The following is a 23,163-nucleotide window of genomic DNA, read 5'->3' on the forward strand; positions in this document are numbered from 1 at the left end:
CACCGGTGCCTAGCCTGGCAGCATCAGACACAAGGCTGGAACCAGCGCTTGGCCACTATGGCAGTCGTTTGCGAGTCTTAATTACTCAGTTGATTTGCGAGATTCAAAAGAAAGCTTCTTAGAACAGGAAGATCAAATCGTTTCTTGTTAATGCCCCCCTCCGCGCAGTAGATGGCAGTGTTTACCCACACAACTTCGCTTCTTGTCGCTTGTCTCTCTGTTGACTCGTTTTGTTTCTTTTCTTTTTTTTATTTCCGCTGTCAGACCGCTTCGGCTGTCTAACGGGACTTCACTTTAGAGAGAAAAGGGAGAAGGAAGACAGAAAAAAAGGAAGAGCGGCGAGTAGGAGTGTCGGTGAGTAACGGGTGGTGCGGCTCTGATTTACCAGTAGGAGCGAGCGCGGCTGACCGACCGTCATGGACAGCGTGAGGCGGTGAATCCTAGGAAAGGGAAATCTGAATGAGGGCACCGGCAGTACGTTTTTACTGTTCGTCCCGTCCCGTTGTGTGATTTGTATTCGTTCCGCTTTGTTTGAATCCGCTTGCCGGCGGCTCATACTAGCAGACGAAGCGGGTGTTTGGAGCACCTTCAGGAACGGACTCGAGAAGAAGGAGATGACAAAGAGAAAGCAGAGACGAACAGGGCGGGGAGTGTTGGTGAGCAGCGGGGGTATGTGCTGGGATTACGATTGGGTGATGAGCAGGACAAGGGCTGGACTGTCGGGGGGCACAGAACGAGAAGGGCCGAACGTGGGTGACGAATCTCGAGAGGCAATTGACAGTCACGGCGACCTGCCCGAGTCCATCTCCCACCTCACGCGTTCACTCGCCCATTCGCATTCACGCAGGTCGAGGCTCTATAGGCTCCCGTTTAAAAGCCGCTCGTTCAATTTTATTCCCCTATAGTTACTGCAGTCCTGCTCATCCCCCTTATTCCTAAATATCAGCACCAGTGGACTTCTTCTCCACTCCTCAGGCATCCTCTCACTTTCCAAGATTCCATTAAACAATCTGGTTAAGAACTCCACTGCCATCTCTCCGAAACACCTCCATGCTTCCACAGGCATGTCATCTGGATTAACAGCCTTTCCATTCTTCATCCTCTTCATCGCTGTCCTTACTTGCTAATCTGTTGCACTTCCTGATTCACTATCTCCACATCATCCAACCTTCTCTCTTTGTCATTCTCTTCATTCGTCATCCTCTTAAAGTACTCTTTAAAGGATAATAACGGAAACATACTCAAAAGTGAGGAGAGTGTATTCAATAGATGGAAAGGGTTGTTAGCAGCATTTATTTATATACAGTATGTATGTATATATATATATATATATATATATATATATATATATAAAGAGAGAGAGAGAGACACATATACATATATATTCACTCACTCACTCTCTCTGACATCACATGAGACTTCTTGCACGTCATGCCCTACTTAAAAACGATTTTTTGGAGACACTTTAATGTTCCATACGACAAGGAAGTGAGACAAAAGGACAGCTGCTGTACAGACTTTTAAATGATCGAAATGAAGCATGACAAGTAGAACACGCAGCTTGGTAGCAGCTAGCAGACAGCCAGCAGCTGATCTGTCCGTATCTCTTTAACGTGCATTCAGTGGCAAAGATGCGAAGTGGCTAGCGTGAAGTGTGCCCCTGGGGGTGAGGGTTGTGCTGTGGATGAACGAAGCAAAAATGAAAGGCCCACTTTTGAATGCGAGTATAGCATCAAGTTAATGGAACTTGTGGGCTGTTGATCTGGTCAGTTTAGTAGCAGAGGGGCTTGTTAATCAGTTTCAGCTGCTTTGGTGTTCATGAAATGACCAAGAGACGCACTAGAGGGGCAACAATGAGACGACCCCCAAAACAGGAATGAATGGTTTAACAGGTAGAGGGAGGCCACTGACATTTTTCCCTCCTCACCTGTTTTGTCACTCATTTTTCATTTGTCTACGGTCAGTGTCACTACTGGTAGTATGAGGCCATACCTGGACCCTACAGAGTTTGGTGGCACAGGTAGTCCAACTTCTCCCAGATGGCAGGCACATCGATACATGCCTCCCATTGCCAGAAGCATTTCTGTGTCTCCCAGCACAGTCTCAAGGGCATGGTGGAGATTCCAGGAGACAGACAGACAGTTCCTGTAAGAAAGTTGGAAAGGGCCCCTCGTAGAAGGTCCTTAACCCATCAGCAGGACCCAACGGTATCTGCTCTTTTGGGCAAAGAGGAACAGGATTTGAACTGGCAGGGCCTACAAAATGACCTCCACCAGGCCACTGGTGTGAATGTCTCTGACCAAGAATCAGAAACAGACTTCATGAGGGTGGCCTGAGATCCCCACGTCCTCTAGTGGGTCCTGTGCTCACTTCCCACCAGGCACCGTGGAGCTCAATTGGAATTTGCCATAGAATGCCAGAAATGGCAGGTCCACCACTGGCAGGCGCCCTGTGCTTTTCACAGATGAGAGCAGGTTCACCCTGAGCACATGTGACAGACATGAAAGGGTCTTGAGAAGCCGTGGAGAACGTTATGCTGCCTGGGACATCGTTCAGCATGACCGCTTTGGTGGTGGGTCAGTGATGGTATATCTGGGGAGGCATATCAATGGATGGACGCACAGACCTCTACAGGCTAGACAACGGCATCTTGACTGCCATCAGGTATCAGGATGAAATCCTTGGCCCCATTTTCAGACCCTAGGCTGGTGCAGTGGCTCCTGGGATTCCTCCTGGTGCACCACAATGCCCGGCCTCATGTGTTTGTGAGAAAATGAAGGAATTGATACCATTGACTGTCCAACCAAACTCACTCACCTGACCTCAATCCAATAGAACATCTCTGGGTGGGACATTATGTCTGGGTCCATCCGACTCCTCAGACAGTCCAGGAGCTCAGTGATGCCCTGGTCCAGAACTGGAAGGAGATCCCCCAGGACTTCTTATTAAGACGTTGTCAGGCATGCATACAAGCATGTGGGAGGGCAATACAAACTACTGAGTACGATTTGGAGTTGCTGCAATGACATTTCATCAAATGGACTCGCCTGCCTGTCTGCCACATCATCATTTGTTCCCTTTGATTTTTGGGGTGTCTTTGAATTCAGCCCTCTCCTCTGTAGATTCACATCACCTTACCAGTCCATAGCAGTAGAGAGAGCCAGCAGGACTTTTTTCCCCATTGAGATCTGATGTGTCTTCAAAGGGTTCCTTCAATTTTTTTGAGCAGTCTATTTAAAACTTTTAGGAGACTTTGTGTAGCTTTCTTGTCCCAGAGGTTTCTCTCATTTTCTCTCTTGTTGGATATTTGAGACTTGTCAGCTCGTCTTCCATTTATGGGCCCGATTGAGTTTGGGACCAAGCTGCCTTTGACTCTTTGGGGCTCAGTAAACTGCTAGATGGTGATGACTGGACTTTTCATGAGAACGTTCATCTTTCAGCTAGTTCTGGCCTGTTCATGTGGTAAGCAGACCAAGTAAGCCTACAAGCTCTTCATATGGACCAAATGAAACGTTACCATGTGACAGGTTCTCTTTAACCTTCAAGTTTTCCTGGTATGTGCTTTATTACTACAAGACAAATGACTACAATTTAATTTGTTTAGGACACATTATGAAAACCGAGGTGGTGGGCCACTTTACCCTTTTTTATAAAGGCAGGAGGTCAGTCTTAGACTAGTGTGGTGATGGGCCCCAGCCGGGACAACCCTTTTGTATACAGTCCGGGGAAACAGGCATGGACTGAACAGTACCTCCCTTGGGACACTAGATGGCAGCCCCCATGGGTGGCAGTGTTGCCTCCGATTCCCGCAGTGCTCCATGGGAGATACAGTTCTCTATGACCCTGTTGGGATCCAGAGGAGCCACCAGGGGGCGCTGCCGTGGTTCCTGGTCCCATGTGGGCGGTTTTGCCGCCACACCCAGAAGTGCAACCGAAAATGGATCATCAAACACCTGGAGCACTTCTGGGTGGGCTATAAAAGGAGCCAGCAGCCACCACCACTTGGAGAGCCAGAGTCGGGTGGTGATGGATGATGATGAAGCTTGCTGGAAAAGAGTGGTGAAGATAGAGAGAGAAGAAAAAGTATGGTGTGTGTGCTTAGTGCTTGTTGGGACTGTGAGAAACAGGGAAAGTGTTTCCCACAGGCGAAGAAAAAGAAAAAATAAAAACTTGTGTTTTTATTAGTGTGCCTCCCCTGTCTGTCTGTGTTGGGTCAAGCGCTGGTATAGCACCATCTACAGTCACACTGGGAAGATTGACCATGTGGACTCTAGTTGCTGTGAGAACCAAGGAGGCCACCAGTCCTTTAAGGGCCTTTTAAATGAAAGCTCCTGGGTAATGGGGACATCGGGGAGAAGATGGATCAGAAGGGAAAGTTCTAGCCTGGTGGAAGTGTTGCAAAAAGAGGACTGACGTGACCAGGAAATAATTGGGGGACTTGGCCAATAGAAACATCTGTAGGGGCATGATAGTCATCTCCATGCCATTGAGTGAAAAGGTAAAGTGGCGTGCGGATGGCAGCTGACTGGAGTGAGACGAGGAGTGCCGTGGGTAGTGGTGCAAGTGGACAAGGATCAGCAGCCATTCAGGTAGGCCCCCTTGAGGCTGTAGGTGGGTTTGTTCTTAGCTTAGAGGCCTGGCAAATGTTAGTCAAGACGCTATGGTGCTCAACGTCTCGTCCTCAAGGTTTATTTCCATCATTTTCACTGTGATTGAGGTGTTAGTTATCCGTCCATCACAGACAGATTTTCTTTGAGATTGTGGCCTTTGGATCTTTCAGCACACTGCATGTGGGCCCCTTTTAGTTAGGCTTGTGCTGGTGGTTTGCAAAGATTCAAAGGTGTTCTTGACTTTGTCTTGTTCAGCAGCCCTTCATATCTTCTCAAGTTGTTTTCCACTCCAAATTTGTAAACGTTTTCCCCTTTCCTTTTTCTCATCTTTGTCTTGATCAGCTGCACTTTGTCTCCATATCAGGTCCACACCAGCTGAGATCTCCTTGGGCACACGTGGTGGGTTCAGAACATTACAGATCTCTCATGAGCACAGAGTTGGTAGTGTTCGGTTAACGGTTAAAAGGCTAGCATTTAACCATAAAATGCACACTTTATGAAGTCACTCTATCACTTTTAATTGTTACAGATAAAAAGGAGCCTCATTCACATGGTCACGTCAGTGATCTTTCCAGTGGCCTCCAGACCAGCATTGCCCATGTAAAGGAAGGACTGCTTGACGGGAAGAGCAGAGACTCGGTGTAAGGAAAAGTTTCATTCACGGAGTATGGCGTCAGCCAGAGATGATGGAATCGATAAAAGAGTGGCGCACGTTAAACAAGAGGACTTGGAGTGGAGTGAAGCAGAGGACTTGTGTGTCAAACTGGAGAATCGTGAAGGTAGAATGTTGATGTTGAAAGTGGAGGACGCTGAGGACAAGGCTGTGGAGATTAAAGTTGAGGACCACGAGCATTTTGAGCTGCTAAACCATGACACAAGGGTTTCTTTCAAGGAAGAGACTTGTGAGGAGTCTCACTTCAGCGTACCGCCGTGGCTCGCTAATACCACGCAACTGGCTACCCGGCAGACTTCTATGGAACTGAAATCGGAGATAACGGAGTTTGAAGAAAACACCAGCAAAGGAGATGGGAGAAAAGCCGACGAACCGAGGTCACCTAGGGCTGGTGGAATAAGTAAGTAGTACTGATGATTAATAAATCAGTATAAGGCTCATAGCTAGGGGGATGCCATGTCACGGTGCGGGTCGGCTCCTTGCTCCAATTCCATTACGGGAGCCTCTCGAACCCGACACCATCAGTACTGTAACCGAGATACACTAAGCAATGGGATGGTGAGGAAGTGCAAAAAGTGCTTTTAATAAAAAACCAATCCAAAACGGTGTGTAAAGTGCAGCGCTTCCGTATCCATAGTAAATAATCCAGTAAAATGAAGGTGTCGGTGGAGATTTAAATGTTACAATAAATAAATCCATTAAAAGCAGAGGTTATGAACACATAGTCATTGTATCCTTAATGTTCTTTTTAGTTTAAGATGATCCCAGCCCACCTCCTTCTTCTTCGTCCCCCTGGCTCACCCATAACTCGCGCAGCCGGCGGACACTTGGCAGCCCCGGTGTTCTTCGCCAGACCCAAACAGCTCCAGCCAGATTGTCCGAGCTCGGCGCTCCTCCCGTCATCCTTCGCACACCCGCAGTCGTACCTCAGATACCAGGTGAGGTCATCCGCCATGCCCGCCACACTCCACACAAATGATCAGTGGGGTGAAGCAGCCCCTAGAACGGCCAGACCTGCGCTCCTTGCGGGGCTCCTGACCGCGCGGCACGAGACTGCTCTTCAGACTCTTTTAAACGTCCGAAGCCAATTCTCTTCTGACACATTGCTTGTTTCCTTCCTTCCCAGACCCGTGCAGGCTCATTTAAAAAATTGTTAGCCGATTGGGTGCAGGTGTGAGGAGCCGCTCCCTCCGCTGCAGCTTGGAGGCTCCTGATTGAGCCGCCGGTTCTGCACGTGAATGCGGCGCATTCAGACAGTGCGCCCGCTAACCGCGGAGCGAAACGCGTTTACACACCCGCTTAGAGCCGGTGTTCTGACATTTCAGCATATTTTGTCAGAATAGCATACCGGTAGTGCAAAATCGCAAGAAACAACTTCAGAAAACTATAATAAAACTTTACTTTCAAACAGTACAACTACGTTTTTTATGAGTGAACTGTTCTCAAACTGTAGCTATATAACAAATAGACAGTAAAAATTGCACTAATAATGCGCAATTACCTTTAGTCGGTGGTATCCTGAAATGATAGACAAGAGCGAAACATGCGCATGCGTAAATAGCGTGTCGACCTTGTGCGCCTGCGCCTTAGACCACCGTATGCTTCTGATAGGTATGCTGAAATGTCAGAGCACCGGCCAAACCCCGGGCGCGATTATTTATGTAACGTCGTAAGGCTCCTACTTTTACTTTATCTTTTTTTGTTGTAGGAATTGGTCTCCCGCCTTTAGACTTGTAACAAGGTAACTAAAGCACATACGTTTTAAGAAACAGAAGGATACAATTTATTGGTAAACACATGGATTATAGAAGTATGTTAAATGACTATATTTTCTTATATAATACGCTACCGTGGCTGTCCGTTTGTCTGTCCAGGATTTTAAATCACCAGTAACTCGCAAACCGTTTGACTTATTGACCTGAAATTTGGTACACATATACTACGTGACGTCTACTTTCGGGGTGATGATTTTTTATTTTATTTTTTATTGTAGAAACAACTCTTGGCAGCAGGGTGACGCATGCGTACCGGCGCCGTTCTCATGCCTAACACCTTCGCCGTCCCTTCCTCTATCTCTTCATATCTTAAATCATCCTTGGCACTTAAGTGAAAAATTAAGAAAAACGTACTAAGCAATTGCAGCACAAACACTGACTTAATCAGTTTTAACGCGAAAAGATGCTGACGAAAGAAGAGAAGAAGTGGGCCGCAAGGGTGGAGAAAAGAAGAGCTGCTCAGCAAGCAGCAAGCGCATCAACCGCTGAGCAAACCAATAGTAAACGTGAAGAGCCTTGAATGCTCAAGTCAAGTGTATTCACTGCACAGTCCGCCGTTACTGGTAATGTATATTGACACATAAGACTGAACGCAGACAAACGTTTAACACAGAGAGGCTGGCCGTTTACTGGTACAGTGGCGTACGGTGGCGTGCAAAAGTATTCAATCCCCTTGAAAGTCACCATAATTTTCTGCATAACAAAAGATTTGTACACAGATGTATCCATCCAGTATTTTTACTGTGAACTCTTATGCTTGGTGTGCATGTGTGCCCTGCGGTGGGCTGACACCTTGCCCAGGGTTTGTTCCTGCCTTGTGCCCTGTGCTGGCTGGGAATGGCTCCAGCAGCGTCCCATGACCCTGCATTAAGATATAGTGGCTTGGAAATGACTCTTGTGCCATAACAAGAAATGTGCAAAGTCTAAATTGTAGATATTGAACCGAAGAAGAAAAACTCCAAAGTTTGTGTTGGCATGCGTGTTCAAGCCCTATGCATTTCATCCTTTGTCGAGGAGCCTTTTGCCGCAGTAACAGCCTTCATTCTTTTGGGGTGTGTAAGTATGTGCCAGTGTTGCATGTTGTTCACGAGCGATTCTTCCCCGTGCTTGTTGGCAACATTTCTAGAGAATCCACTAAGTTGGTGGGATGGTGCCGCTGGACAGCAGTTTTCCAATTGTACCACAGATTCTCTCTAAGGTGAAGGTCAGGGCTTTGACTCGGCCAGTCCAGAACATTCACCTTTGTGTTTGTGAGCCATTCCAGTATCACTGTGGCCTTCTGCTGAGGGCCACCATCACATTGAAAGGTGAAATCTTCTACCAAGCTTGTAGGTTCATAGTAGACTGGAACAAGTTCTCCTGCAATATTGTGTGGTATTCATGCCCATCCGTTGTCCCATCCACTCTGACAAGAATCCCACTTCCAGTATCCCCATCACCACCATATTTCACCATCGGTCTGGTGTTTTTTGAGGCCTGGCCAGTGTTAGTTTTACGCCACACACACCTCTGTGAAGTCTGGATGGACAGTTCTCTTTTGGCTTCATCTGACCATAAAACCTTCTCCCACATCTTTCTCCTGCCGTGTTGCAAATGCCATCCTGTGCTTTTATGTGGAATGGCTTCTTGCTTGCTACCTTCCCACAGAGGCCTGTCTTATGGACTCCTGCACCTTCACTGCAGTTTCAGCCGAAGGGCAGTGCAGACTTCTGTTGAATCTTTAGTGGCCCCTCCCACCATTCGATGTCTAACTGTGATGTTCACTTCTGAGGGATGGCCTGCTCGGGGGCGCAATGGGCACTGGCTAGAGGGGGTGATGTTTCTGATGCCTATATATGTATTTTTCTGTTTTGCTATCAAAACAGGGGACCCAGCACACTACTTTGCCCGTGGGCGTGAAACGCTGGTAAGATGGCCCTGGGCCCGCTCTTGTAAGGGCTCGTTTGTACTTCACGCTCGGAACACGAACGCGCCCGCATCATGGCTGCCACGCATTTGCAGCGTTCATCTGATGCGTCCTCAGAGCAGGTCCTCAGAAATTAACGCGGCTCGTTTCTATTGGCACATCCCCGTTTCATATTTCTCGTCATCCACTTTACGTTATCTTCACCATAACGGCCTCATGCTGTACCTTTTTTCGTAACCATTACCTCGCCTTGAAAAAACATTTCTGACTTGTGGCGATTCTTATTTATGGAAAAGAATAAGTAAGTTCAGTTAATGCGCGATATTGCGCAAGCGCGTTTATTTTTAGTAAATAGTCTCCTTCATTATTTCAAACGTGCGCTATGTATATACAAAATTGTTTCGGCATCAATGAAAATATGAGTTTTCTTGTATTTTCTTTTGTTTGTTTTAGGTTATCAACCTAATCCTACTTCAATCCTCTTCCCGTTGTTACTATTTCTCTTGCAACCTGTTTATTATTAAACAGCATCAAATTACGGAAAGGAAGAGTTGTTCTGTGTGTCCTCTTTAATCAGCTAACGGCCACATTAATGCAGTAAACCAGCGTTTCTCAGCCTTTAAGTATTTGCAACCCCAGTTTTAATCGCGCCCCCCTAACGTATTTTTGAAATCCTAATAAAATGTATTCCTATTTTTTTTTGCTGCCAATACCCCGCTATAAGTTTCATTATACCTCCTTAACTTTTATCAACATTTATCTAACTCTGTATTTATTTTTCTAGTATCAGAATTTGTTTTTTTTTTTTTTTTTTTTTTTTTTACATCTTCGCGCCCCTTTATTTGTTACGCCCCACAGGTTGAGAACCCCGCTGTAAACCTATATAATGTGACACTTGCCGCCTGGCCCAGAGATGTCCCCCCAGAAACAAAAGCTCACTTACTCAGTTCCCCCAAAAACACAGCGTCCTTGATTCATAGAGAGAACAAGGCAAGTGAAAAGCAAGCAGGCCACATTACAAACAACAGCAGTAACAGTGCCTGTCTTGCGGATCATCTTCTTCCATCTCTTCCTGTCCTCGTCACACTTATCACCTGCATATTCTCCATAAACCTTCGCTTTGGCCTTCCTCTTTTCCTCTTACCTGGTAGCTCTATCTTTAGCATCCTTCTCCGAATATACTCAGCATTTTTCCTCTGCACATGTCCAAACTAATGCAATTTCGCCTCTCTGACTTTGTCACCCAACCTGAGCTGACCCTTCAATGTCCTCATTTCTAATCCTGTCCATCCTCGTCACACCCAATGCAAATCTTAACATCTTTAACTCTGCCACCTCCAGCTCTGTCTTCTCCTTTCTGGTCAGTGTCACCGTCTCCAGCCCATATAACACAGCTGGTCTCACTACCGTCCTGTAGACCTTCCCTTTCACTGTTGCTGATACCCGTCTGTCACAAATCACTCCTGACACGGTGCCTGTCTAAGCTGCTTAAAAAGATGTTGAGCAACTCCTTTTAATAGTCAGTAGTCCTAATGACCAGTAACGAGGCGTATTGATCTTTCATTAAATTAACTTCAACAAAGGCATCACTCATTCTGGCCCAAGAGTTTAGATGCTGAAGTTCCCATCTCGAAGTCGTGGCTTCTCAGCCTCGTCAGACTGTTGGCTTTAACTTGACAGATGGGGTCTCAGCATCAGGTTCATTAATAGAAGAGAAGTTCACCTTTTCAGCTCCTCATAACGTTTTAGGCTTCAGAAAGTCATTCTTAGGGTTGCCAGATTAGAAAATTAAAAATATGGGGCACTCTTAAAATCTCTCCCTATATTACTAAATATATATATGTGATTCGTAAACATTAACATTATACAAAGTTATTGTCTGTTATACCTCCATTGTTATCACTCTTTAATTTAATATTGTTTTTTATCAGTTTGCTGCTGCTGGAGTATGTGAATTAATAAAGTATCTATCTATCTATCTATCTATCTATCTATCTATCTATCTATCTATCTATCTATCTATATAGTGCCTTTCCTATCTATCTATCTATCTATCTATCTATCTATCTATCTATCTATCTATCTATCTATCTATCTATCTATCTATCTATATAGTGCCTTACATATCTATCTATCTATCTATCTATCTATCTATCTATCTATCTATCTATCTATCTATCTATCTATCTATCTATCTATATAGTGCCTTTCATATCTATCTATCTATCTATCTATCTATCTATCTATCTATCTATCTATCTATCTATCTATCTATCTATCTATCTAAATGTATAAATGCCCCCTACACACCCAGACCAATATATTATATAAAAGTAGAGACATACGTTAAAAATATAGAGCAAGAATTTGAATGGGTTATGAGGAAAACTAAAGTAAAATCATTTGAAAATTATTTAATTCTGTAAAAGTGAAATCATTTGAAAATATTTATTTAAAACAGACAACAGAGAAATATTATTATTATTATTATTATTTAATACAGGCAATTAGAAAAAAAGCGGTCCATGTCAAGTAGTAACAATACCCTTTATTAGGCAAGTTGTATTTTTGGGATGAATTTTAATATGAAATAAATACAGTGCCATCAATCAATCCAAAATGTTAATAAACCTGAAACCTGAATGTTATGCAAAGGAAATGTGAGTGTGAACATCATCAGGGGAATACACGTGGGTGCACAATTATTGGGCAACTATTAGTGTGCAGAATTATTATGCATCTAAATCAAAAACTTACATTTTCCTGACCCCCCTTGTTTGTTTTCATCTGTTAAAGTGAGAATAATAAACAAACAACGCATCATTTCCAAACAAACATTTCTATCATGGAAAAAAAAATAAAATCAGTGCCCAAAATGCCCCCCTCTTTTCAAAAACAGCAATAAGCCTTCCATTCATGGAGTCTGTCAGTTTCTTGATCTGTTGCCGATCACCTTTTTGTGCAGCAGTAACCACAGCCCCCCAGACTCTCACTCTTCAGAGATGTGGACGCTTTTCCTTCCCTGTAAGTCTCCTGTTTAAGAATAGATATGAAAGGCACTATATAATAGATAGATAGATATGAAAGACACTATATGATAGATAGATACATAGAAAGGCACTGATATAATAGATAGATAAATAGACAGATAGAAAGGCACTATTTAATAGATAGATAGATGTGAAAGGCACTATATAATAGATAGATAGATACTTTATTAATCCCAAAGGGAAATTCACATACTCCAGCAGCTCAAGAGTGTCCCATAGAGAGATGTCAGTACAACTCTAACTTACCCCTTTGTTATCAGATGGAGTCCAGGCAGACCCTGGTACACACTGGAGGTCGTCACATAGTTTTGAATCTACAGTGGGTGAAGGTGAAGCTGGATGTCTGCTCAATACACTGCCTAAACAGGCCTGCTGTGCCCACTGAAGCCTAGCAGAATGGGCGATGCCCACGTTATCCTCCAATGTCATTAACCATAAAATAAGGTGATAATGGTAGAAGTTACAGATTCATATCATATTGTACTTAATGCGATGAAAACAAATCATAGCCTGTTAACCCTTACACCACCACAACTGGCTATAGTCGGTTCCCAGTGCAATTTGCCAGCACACTGGAGCTGATCAGTCTGTGCCGTCCATTCATTGAGCAGCCTGATCATGACCACTGATGCCCCCTAATGAATCAGCATCATTGTCTTTGGGATTTTAGACTGGCCGCAGGGGTCAGCGTTGGCCTCCGTGTGCTCGCGTGCAGCCAGTTCAAGCGCAGTTGGCTCGCTGTTTTACATGTTGACTCTTATTGGGCTAATTGGCTATCAGAAGCAAAGTGTCAAATTGCCTAAAGTCTTGTCATCATTTTCTGGAATTTTCCAAGCTGTTTAAAGGCTCAGTTAAGAAAGTGACCCACTGGAATTGTGATACAGTCAATAAAAAGTGAAGTACTGTGAGCTCTGTGAACATTGTTGGAAAAAATTATTTGAACCTGGCCCAAAGTAGATGTCTTAAACAGTTTGTTAGTATAAAATCTGTGGAGGGCTTATAAGGTGAGTTTGAAAGAATTCACCCAAAGTGGATGTAAACTTCTGACTTTACACTATCAGGCTGCAGGATTTTACAAAGCCACCTCCTGTTTGTCTATATGGCACTAGCTACAATTAAACTTATTATAAGTAAATGTGCAACTTTCTCCTTCCTATTGCTTAATTTGAAGGATGTAAAGAGAAGGTTGGAGTGCTGCACTGCAGGACCTGACTGTGTGGTAAAGGTAAGGGATTTGAGATACATTGTCAAGATCTACCTAATAATGAGTTTTAAGGAGGGAGAGAGACGTGGGTTACCTCGGACTCTTACACAGCAAAAACACTGACATACAAACACAACAAGAAGACGAGGCTCAGTAAGAGCAGGGAAAATAGCAAAGAGCCTGACCACTGGACATGGAGTTCGGCTGAATCTCCATGATGGACGCCTTTCATCGGCTCCCCTTGCCAGATCCCATGCAGAGATTTTCTTTACCTGTGGACACAAGTGACCTGTCGTCAGGCTGTGAAATGATACCAAGTCCACTGCAGGGCACACTGGCACACACCAGATGGTGATTAACACAGCAGCCACATCTGTGAGGTTTGGGAGAAAGATGGAGAAAATGCAAGGACCACACACCTACACAGAGCAGGAATAGAACCCAAGTGTAAGGCAGGCAAAACCCGCCAGTGTCTTCTTCTCATATATTATTTGCAGACATTTAACTCAACTGTTTTCACTTTTTACAGGTTTCCATGGGAAAGGCACCTTCGCCTTATCTTCATTTGCTCTCCCCGATCTTCAGTGCAGACTGTGGAACAAGGAGAAAATGAAAACGTCGGCAAGAGAATTAGAGAATTTGCCCCCCGCCTCTTTGCAGTGTCATTCTCTTCCTGCTGCTACTCTGAAACAGAGAGAAGCCATCACCCCTGATCAACAACAAATATATAATCCAGAGGAGGAGACCCTGCAAGACTACGGAAAGTGCAGGAAAATGTTCAAAAATACTCAGTCGATTCATGCGAGACAGAAGCCATGTGCTTGTTCTGAATGTAGTAAACTGTACTTAAGCGGAGACGGTCTTCTGAAACACAAACGGCTTCACAATGGTAAAAAACCTCACAATTGCCCGGAGTGTGGGAAACGATTCTCACGCATAAGCAGCCTTAGGAGGCACACAAGAATCCACAGTGGAGACAAACCTCACTGTTGTACAGACTGTGGCAGGCATTTCTCAGACAGCAGCAGTCTTCATATTCACACGAGAATTCACACAGGAGAGAAACCCTTTTCCTGCTCTGAATGTGGTAAATTGTACTCAAGCAGAGACAGTCTTCACAAACACAAAAGAGTTCACACTGGTAAAAAACCTCACAACTGTTCTGAGTGTGGCAAACAGTTCTCACATGTAAGCATTCTCAATATCCACATGAGAATTCACACTGGAGAGAAACCCCATTGCTGTCCAGAATGTGGCAAACGATTCTCACGTATAAGCAGTCTGCAGAGGCACACAAGAATCCACACCGGAGAAAAACCTCATAGCTGTTCTGAATGTGGCAAGCGATTCTCAGACACTGGCGGACTTTATATCCACATGAGAATTCACACCGGAGAGAAACCCCACTGCTGTTCAGAATGTGGCAAACGATTCTCCCGTATAAGCAGTCTGCAGAGACACACAAGAATACACACTGGAGAAAAACCTTACTGCTGTCCAGAATGTGGCAAACGATTTTCTGATAGTAGCACTTTTCAAAAGCACACGCACATTCATACTGGAGAGAAACCATATTCCTGTTCTGAATGTGGCAAAATGTACTCGAGCAGTAGTAGTCTTGACAAGCACAAAAGAATTCACACTGGAGAAAAACCTTATTGTTGTCCTGAATGTGGCAAACATTTCTCAAACAGTAGCGGCCTTCATCGTCATAAAAGAATCCATACCGGCGAGAAACCTCACAGTTGTTCTAAATGTGACAAGCATTTCTCGGATAGAAGCAGTCTTAATAGGCACATGAGAGTTCACACGGGAGAGAAACCCCACTGCTGTGCAGTATGTGGCAAACGATTCTCGCATTTAAGCAGTCTTCAGACCCACACAAGGATCCACACCGGAGATAAACCGTATAGCTGTTCTGAATGTGGCAAGCGTTTTTCTGACAGCAGGGGTCGCATTAGCCACATGACCGTTCACACTGGAGAGAAACCCTATTCCTGTGCAGAATGTGGCAAACGATTCCCACTGAAATGCAGTCTTCAGAGACACACAACTATCCACACTGGAGAAAAGCCTTATTGCTGTTCTGAATGTGGAAAACGGTTCTCTGTCAGAATTAGCTTTGAAAAACATTTAAGAATTCACTGTTGAGAAAAGTCATGTTGTTATTCTAAACCTGACAGGTGACTTTCTGATTGTAGCATTCTTCAGAAGCACACACACACACACATTCACAGAGACGAGAAGCCATATTGTTGTCCTGGATGTGGCAACAGACTTCTCTGTAGCATCTGTGTTCAGAAACACATTGCTGTGGGTTAGCCAGGGTTCATTCCCTGGCTTGTGTTTAGATTCCTTCGAGCATTCATGCCAGTTTAAATTATTTGGCTTTTTGTTTAATTAAACCCCTCTTTTATAAAAATTAAAAAAAACAATCTTGTCTTTGAATTAATGTACAGCCATAGTTCCTCTTCCTAGTGAGATGTTTTTTTTGAGATGGGCTCCCTGAGGCCATGGATAACGACTTCTGGCTGGCCTCACAGCGATTCTGGTAAACTCTCAGCTAAATCAGAATGAAAAATGCAGTGCTGTGTAGAGCAGTGATGGAGCTTGGCGAAGTGGCCTGGGGTTATACACTCACCAGCCACTTTATTAGGTACATCTTCCTAGTACTGGGTCGGACCCCCTTTTGCCTTCAGAACTGCCAGAATCCTTCATGGCATTGATTCAGCAAGGTGCTAGAAGCCTTCCTCTGGGATTTTGGTCCATATTAACATGACAGCGTCACGCAATTGCTGCAGATTTGTTGGCTGCACATCTGTGACGTGAATCTCCTGTTTGACCACAACCCAGAGGTGCTCTGTTGGACTGAGATCTGGTGACTGTGGCGGCCATTGGGGTACCGTGAACTCATCGTCATGTTCAAGGAACCAGTTGTAGATGATCTGAGCTTTGTGACATGGGGAAACTGCGGTATAAAACATGCTAAAAAATCTCGAAGAAAACAGACCATTCTGCCCAACAAAGCTTGGCATTCCTATCCACTTAATTCTTCTAAAAAAAAAAAAAAGTTGAGTTTTGAAAGTCCCTAAAGTCCTACTGTCTACCATACTACTTGGTCGCTAATTCCAAGTGTCTGTGGTTCTCCGTGTAAAGAAAAAACATTCTAATGTTTGTGTGAAATTTCCCCTTCACAAGTTTCCAACTGTGTCCCTGTGTTCTTGATGAACTCATTTAAAAGTCACCGTCTTGATCCACTGGAATAATTCCCTTCATCATTTTAAACACTTCAGTCAGGTCTCCTTTCCTGATAACTCATCCCCTGTAGCTCTGAATCAGCCTAGTCACTTTTCTCTAGACCTGCTCTAGTGCTGCTATGTCCTTTTTGTAGACCAAAACTGCACACAGTACTCCAGATGAGGCCTCACCAGTGTGTTATAAAGCTTGAGCAGAAGCTCCTGGGACTTGTACTACACACATCAAGGCGCTATATAACCTGACATTTTGTTAGACTTCTCAATGGCTTCTGAACACTGTTGGGAAGTTGATACCTTAGAGTCCACTAAGACGCCTAAATCCTTCTCATAAGGCGTACCCTCGATTTTCCGACCTCTCATTGTATATTCACACCTCACATTTTTACTTCCTATGTGTAATACTTTACGTTTAATGACATTAAATTTTATCTGCCGCAAATCTGCCCAAGCCTGTATGCTATCCAAGTCCCTCTGTAATGATATAACACATTCAAGGTTATCTGCCAATCCACCTATCTTGGTATCATCTGCAAACTTCACTAGCTTGTTCCTTATATTCCTATCTGTCCTACTCTGCTGGGCCCTTGAGCAAGGCCCTTAACCTTCAATTGCTCCAGGGGGGCTGTACAATGGCTGACCTGCACTCTGACCCCAAGGGGTATGTGAAAAACCAAGTAATTTCCTTCGGGATTAATAAAGTATAATAAAATAAAAATAAAAAAAAATACTTTCTTTACGGGGTGGTCCAGATCTAATTATGCAGATCCAGATCATCTGGATGACTTTGATTTATGTGGGGACAATTCCAGTTTGGCACGAAGACGATTCTTCATGTCGTCAGTTCGCACACTTCTCGATGGTCCGAGATTTTTCGGGTGATTTTCTATGTAATAAACTTAATAAGTTATAGCGTAATGAAAATTGCATAATTAGATCTGGACCACTATATATATATATATATATATATTAAAAATAGCAACAGCCCCAGCACTGACCCCTGCTGGTCACCACTCTTAACATCAGTCAATTCTGATTTGGTTCCTGACACTCTCATCACCCTCTGCTTCCTGTGTCTGGGCCAATTCTGCACCCACCACACCCTGAACTGCCACTTCTTTTAGTTTGATGCCCACCCTCTCATGTGGCACCTCATCAAATGCTTTTTGAAAGTCCAGGTCAATAATCTCATCTGCTCCACTTTGATCGTATCCTTTTGTTGCCTCCTCATAGAATTCCTGCATGTTAGTCAAACACGACCTCCCTCTTCTGAGCCCATGCTGACTGTTTCTAATAACTCCTGTCCTTGTCGTGTGTTGCTCAATCTTATGCTTAATAAATCCTAGGTAGATAGATAGATAGATAGATAGATAGATAGATACTTTATTAATCCCAAGGGGAAATCCTTCCATTAATTTTCCTGTGATGCATGTTAAGCTTACTGGTCTACAACTGCTTGGATCTGCCCGATAACCCTGTTTATATAATGGGATGATATTTGCCGTAAAGGGATGGACATGGTCAGCAACAACACTCAGGTAGGCTGTGGCATTTAAGCGATGCTCAGTTGGTACTAAGGGGCTCAAAGTGTGCTAAGAAAATATCCCTCGATGCCATTACACCAGCAGCAGAAGCAGCCTGAACTGCTGATACAAGGCAGGATGGATCCAGGCTTTCACATTGTTGACCCGACCATCCGCATGTTGCAGCAGAAATCGAGACTCATCAGACCAGGCAACACTTTTTCCAGTCCTCTGTTGTCCAATTTGGTGAGCCCGTGTGAATTGTAGCCTCAGTTGCCCATTCTTAGATGACAGGAGTGTCACCCGGTGTGGTCTCCTGCTGCTGTAGTCCACCTGCTTCAAGGTTTGACGTGTTGTGTGTTCAGGACTGCTTTTCTGCAGACCTTACTTGTCAGCTCAGACCAATCTGGCCGTTCTCCTGTGACATCAACAAGGCATTTTCGCCCAGAGATCTGCCACTCACTGGATATTTTCCCTTTTTCAGACCATTCTCTGTAAACCTGAGAGGTGGTTGTGCTTGAAAATCCCAGTAGATGAGCAGTTTCTGAAATACTCAGACCAACATCCACACCACATTCAGTCCCCTTTCTTCTCCATTCCGATGCTCAGTTTGAACTTCAGCAGATGGTCTTGACGATGTCTACAGGCTGAAATGCATTGAGTTGCTGCTGTGTGATTGGCTGATTAGATATTGACATTAACAAGCAGTCGAACAGATGTACCTAATAAAGTGGCCGGGGAGTGTAGTTGAGCCGTCGAAGGAGCACGTCGAGGACCTCCTGAATCCCACTGACAAAGCCGGACACTCACCCATCACTGGAGGTCGCTGAGGCAGTCGAGAAACTGCCCGTTGGGCTGAAACGTTTCTTTAACACAGTGTGGAGGTTGAAGGCCATGCCTCAGGATAGGCAGACTGGAGTGGTTGCCCCCATGTGTAAGAAGGTGGATGGGAGGGTGTGCTTCAACCTTAGGGAAAATTGTACTACTCAGCTCTATGGGGTGGTCCATGCCAGTGTGCTAGAAAGCTGGTTGGTGCCTCTGTTGGATGAACATGTGGAATTCACTCTGGTCACAGAACACTGGACCAGCTCTTTACTGTAATAAGGACTGTGGAGGGTTCATGGGAGAAAAGAAACCTCGCAAGGGTATATAAACCTGCTGCTCATTTGGGGGTGTCCTGTTGTTTTTGGGAATATGGGATACTGGGCCTATTATTATAGGTTATTCTGACCACCCCCAACTATGCCCCCCTGCCCAGCGAGAATGAGAGCTTGGTTCAAATTGCCGGCAGTAAGTCAGACTCATTCCCTGGTGTGGAGGACTCCACTAGGGCTGACCATCGTAAGATGATCCTGTTCCTAATTTTTATGGAAAGCTGAGTATGAAGTAGTCAGGATGATGGTCAGCACCTCCAAGTCTCAGGTCATGGACCTCAGCCAACAAAGGGTTAGGGTGGGAGTGTTTCTTGTTCATAAGTGAGGATATGAGGGACCCAATGATTGACAAGTGGCTGGAGTGGCATCTACAGTTTTGAGGACGTTGCACCAGTCAATCATGGTGAAGAGTTTCGGCAAAGCTCTCGATTTATCGGTGGAGCTCTGTTCCTGTCCTCCCCTCTGGCCACGAGCTATGGGTAGAACCTGAAAGAAGCAGAAATTTGTTTCCTTCGCACGATGTCTGGGCTCAGCATTAGAGCTAACATGAGGAGCACAAATATTCTGGTGGAATCTCCTCAAAGTGTTGCTGCATTGGAAGGAGCCACTTGAGGCAGTTCAAGCATCTGATTAGGACAACGATGGCTTCCTACACAGGTGAGGTGAGTTGGGCAGTGTCAACTGGAAGGAGACCTCAGGGCTGACCCTGGACACGCTGTAAAGATTGTGTCTGTCTAACACGTGGGTGAGCATGCGCCTTGTCATCTTTTGTGAGAATTGTGCGGCCCCTTTAGGGTTAGTGCCGAGACTGCTGAAGGATTCGGGCATCAGCTCCTTGGGTTATGAAGCCTTGGGCACCAGCCTCGGCCACATCACACTGTTTGATTTATGCAGACCTTTCAGGGGTACGCATGTCCTTATCTAATCCACTAAATCCAAAGATGGGGGGTATGGTGGGTCTAGAGGATTGTCACTGGAGCCTATCCCAGCTAGCATAGGATGCATGACAGGAACACATCCTGGGCAGAATGCCAGCCCATGACACACACACACCAGCTACACACTAGCATTGCCAGTTCACCTGACTTGCATGTTTTTGGACTGTGGGAGGAAACCCACTCAGACACGGGGAGAACATGCAGACTCCACAAAGGGAGGACCCAGGATGCAAACCCAGGTCTCCTTACTGCGAGGCGGCAGCGATTCCCACTGTGCCAACATGCAGACCCTTTAAAAAGTTTGTCAAGCTGGTAAATCTCAGCAGCAGATGAAGTGGCTCTTGGCCTTTGCTTATGGTAGGCTGAGGTGTGGCTCTTTTTAGGGGGTCATGACCCAGAAGCAGCAATAGGCCTTGGGACAGAGAGAGAAAGAAAGGGAGAGAGAGAGACAGTCCATTGTCGAGTCCATCCATGTCCACATTCAGAGAGGATCACAGATTAGAGAAAGGACAGGAAAAGTGGAAAACAAAACCTACACGGACACGGAGGGAACACATGCAGTCAGCAGCTATTGTAGAAAGAGCAAAAACAGCAAAAACTGAAGAAGAAGAACACCGCAGTGGAACAATGGAGTGGGAGACGGGCAGTGGTGGCTGTTATTGGTGCTGCTACCCTACAGGTCCTCAAGTCTGCATGTCAACAGCACAATGGACGCTGTCTGTGCTGAGCTGGCCTCTTCTCCAGGCACTCAGCTCTTAAAGATATCAAAGTTAGGTTAACTGATGGGCAATTCTAAACCAAGTGCAGGGTCTGTCCATGGCTGGGACCCACTTTGTGCTCAGTCCTGCTTGGATGGATCCCAACATCCCCATAAATCTAAATAAAAAAAAAAGAGGTTAGAAAAGAACTTTTAGAGAAGTAAACAGAACTTCATTGATAGACAGATGTGAAAGACAATATATGATAGATAGAAAGATGGATGAAAGGCACTATAAAATAGATACATAGATGTGAAAGGCACTATAAAATAGATAGATAGATAGATAGATAGATAGATAGATAGATAGATAGATAGATAGATAGATGTGAAAGGCACTATAAAATAGATAGATAGATAGATAGATAGATAGATAGATAGATAGATAGATAGATAGATAGATAGATAGATAGATAGATAGATAGATGTGAAAGGCACTATATTTTCCATTGTGTGAATACCACAGAGGATAGAAGGTCATCCTGGCTGATCAATGGCCTGACCTCTAGACAAAATGGTAGATGCCAGGGGATGGAGAAGCTGAAGCCAGAAGCCAGGGACAGTTCCATCTCTATATATTAAGTGGCAGTGGTCCATTGGAGGCATCTCACTTTGGGTTACCACAGGAGTTCATAGGAATTGGAGTCCAGATGTGTAGCCCTGTCAAGGTCCCTGGGTGTTGCAAAAAGGTGCTGGGTACCAAACAACCCAGAAGTGCTCCCCACATGTCATGGCAGGCCACCAGAAGCCGTACACAGTCCAGTATAAAAGGAGTCTGCTGCCTGATCTCAGGGGTCAGACTCAGGAGGCAGTGGACGAGACTCAACTGGAGGTGGAAGGAGTAGAAAGAGTTTCAGTATTTGTGCGGTGATTGGCTGTGCTTTATTGTATAAGGTGCTTGATGATTAAAATCCCATTATTTGAACTCATGACTATGTTGAGTATTATTGGCTCTGGAGCTCAGTGGCACCCCTACTGGTTACAATAGATACTAGACAGATGTGAAAGGCACTTTATGATCCATAGACAGACAGATACAGTGCATCCGGAAAGTATTCCCAGCGCATCACTTTTTCCACATTTTGTTATGTTACAGCCTTATTCCAAAGTGGATTAAATTCATTTTTTTTCCTCAGAATTCTACACACAACACCCCATAATGACAACGTGAAAAAAGTTTACTTGAGATTTTTGCAAATTTATTAAAAATAAAAAAAAAGAGAAAGCACCTGTACATAAGTATTCACAGCCTTTGCCATGAAGCTCCAAACTGAGCTCAGGTTCATCCTGTTTCTCCTGATCATCCTTGAGATGTTTCTGGAGCTTCATTGGAGACCACCTGTGGTAAATTCAGTTGATGTGACATGATTTGGAAAGGCACACACCAGTCTATAGAAGGTCCCACAGTTGACAGTTCATGTCAGAGCACAAACCAAGCATGAAGTCAAAGGAATTGTCTGGTGACCTCCGAGACAGGATTGTCTCGAGGCACAAATCTGGGGAAGGTTACAGAAAAATGTCTGCTGCTTTGAAGGTCCCAATGAGCACAGTGGCCTCCATCATCTGTAAGTGGAAGAAGTTCAAACCACCAGGCCTCTTCCTAGAGCTGGGCGGCCATCTAAACTGAGCGATCGGGGGAGAAGGGCCTTAGTCAGGGAGGTGACCAAGAACCCGATGGTCACTCTGTCAGAGCTCCAGAGGTCCTCTGTGGAGAAAGGAGAACCTTCCAGAAGGACAACCATCTCTGCAGCAATCCACCAATCAGGCCTGTATGGTAGAGTGGCCAGACTGAAGCCACTCCTTAGTAAGAGGCACATGGCAGCCCGCCTGGAGTTTGCCAAAAGGCACCTGAAGGACACTCAGACCATGAGAAACAAAATTCTCTGGTCTCATGAGACAAAGATTGAACTCTTTGGTGTGAATGCCAGACGTCACGTTTGGAGGAAACCAGGCACCGCTCATCACCAGGCCAATACCATCCCTACAGTGAAGCATGGTGGTGGCAGCATCATGCTGTGGGGGGCAGGAACTGGGAGACTAGTCAGGATAAAGAGAAAGATGACTGCAGCAATGTACAGAGACATCCTGGATGAAAACCTGCTCCAGAGCGCTCTTGACCTCAGACTGGGGCGACGCTTCATCTTTCAGCAGGACAACGACCCTAAGCACACAGCCAAGATATCAAAGGAGTGGCTTCAGGACAACTCTGTGAATGTCCTTGAGTGGCCCAGACTTGAATCCGATTGAACATCTCTGGAGAGATCTTAAAATGGCTGTGCACCGACGCTTCCCATCCAACCTGATGGAGCTTGAGAGGTG

General features: G+C 44.9%; 1 protein-coding gene across 1 annotated transcript; it reads left to right on the top strand.

The window, feature by feature from the left end:
* The first annotated feature begins 265 nt into the window (after positions 1-265).
* On the top strand, positions 266-16,242 carry LOC120528126 (zinc finger protein 883-like). Its single transcript, XM_039752172.1, has 3 exons — positions 266-354; positions 5,140-5,683; positions 13,748-16,242. The coding sequence occupies exons 2-3, from the start codon at positions 5,278-5,280 to the stop codon at positions 15,367-15,369; spliced, it is 2,028 nt and encodes a 675-aa protein (XP_039608106.1). The 5' UTR covers positions 266-354; positions 5,140-5,277; the 3' UTR covers positions 15,370-16,242.
* The last annotated feature ends 6,921 nt before the right edge of the window (positions 16,243-23,163 follow it).

This window comes from Polypterus senegalus, chromosome 4, assembly GCF_016835505.1.
Source record: "Polypterus senegalus isolate Bchr_013 chromosome 4, ASM1683550v1, whole genome shotgun sequence".
In the NCBI taxonomy this organism is placed as follows: domain Eukaryota; kingdom Metazoa; phylum Chordata; class Cladistia; order Polypteriformes; family Polypteridae; genus Polypterus; species Polypterus senegalus.

Coding starts and splice junctions, on each gene's coding strand:
- LOC120528126 (XM_039752172.1), top strand. CDS start 5,278: ATGGCGTCAGCCAGAGATGATGGAATCGATAAAAGAGTGGCGCACGTT. Junction 5,684..13,747: donor ACCTAGGGCTGGTGGAATAA/GTAAGTAGTACT, acceptor CACTTTTTACAG/GTTTCCATGGGAAAGGCACC.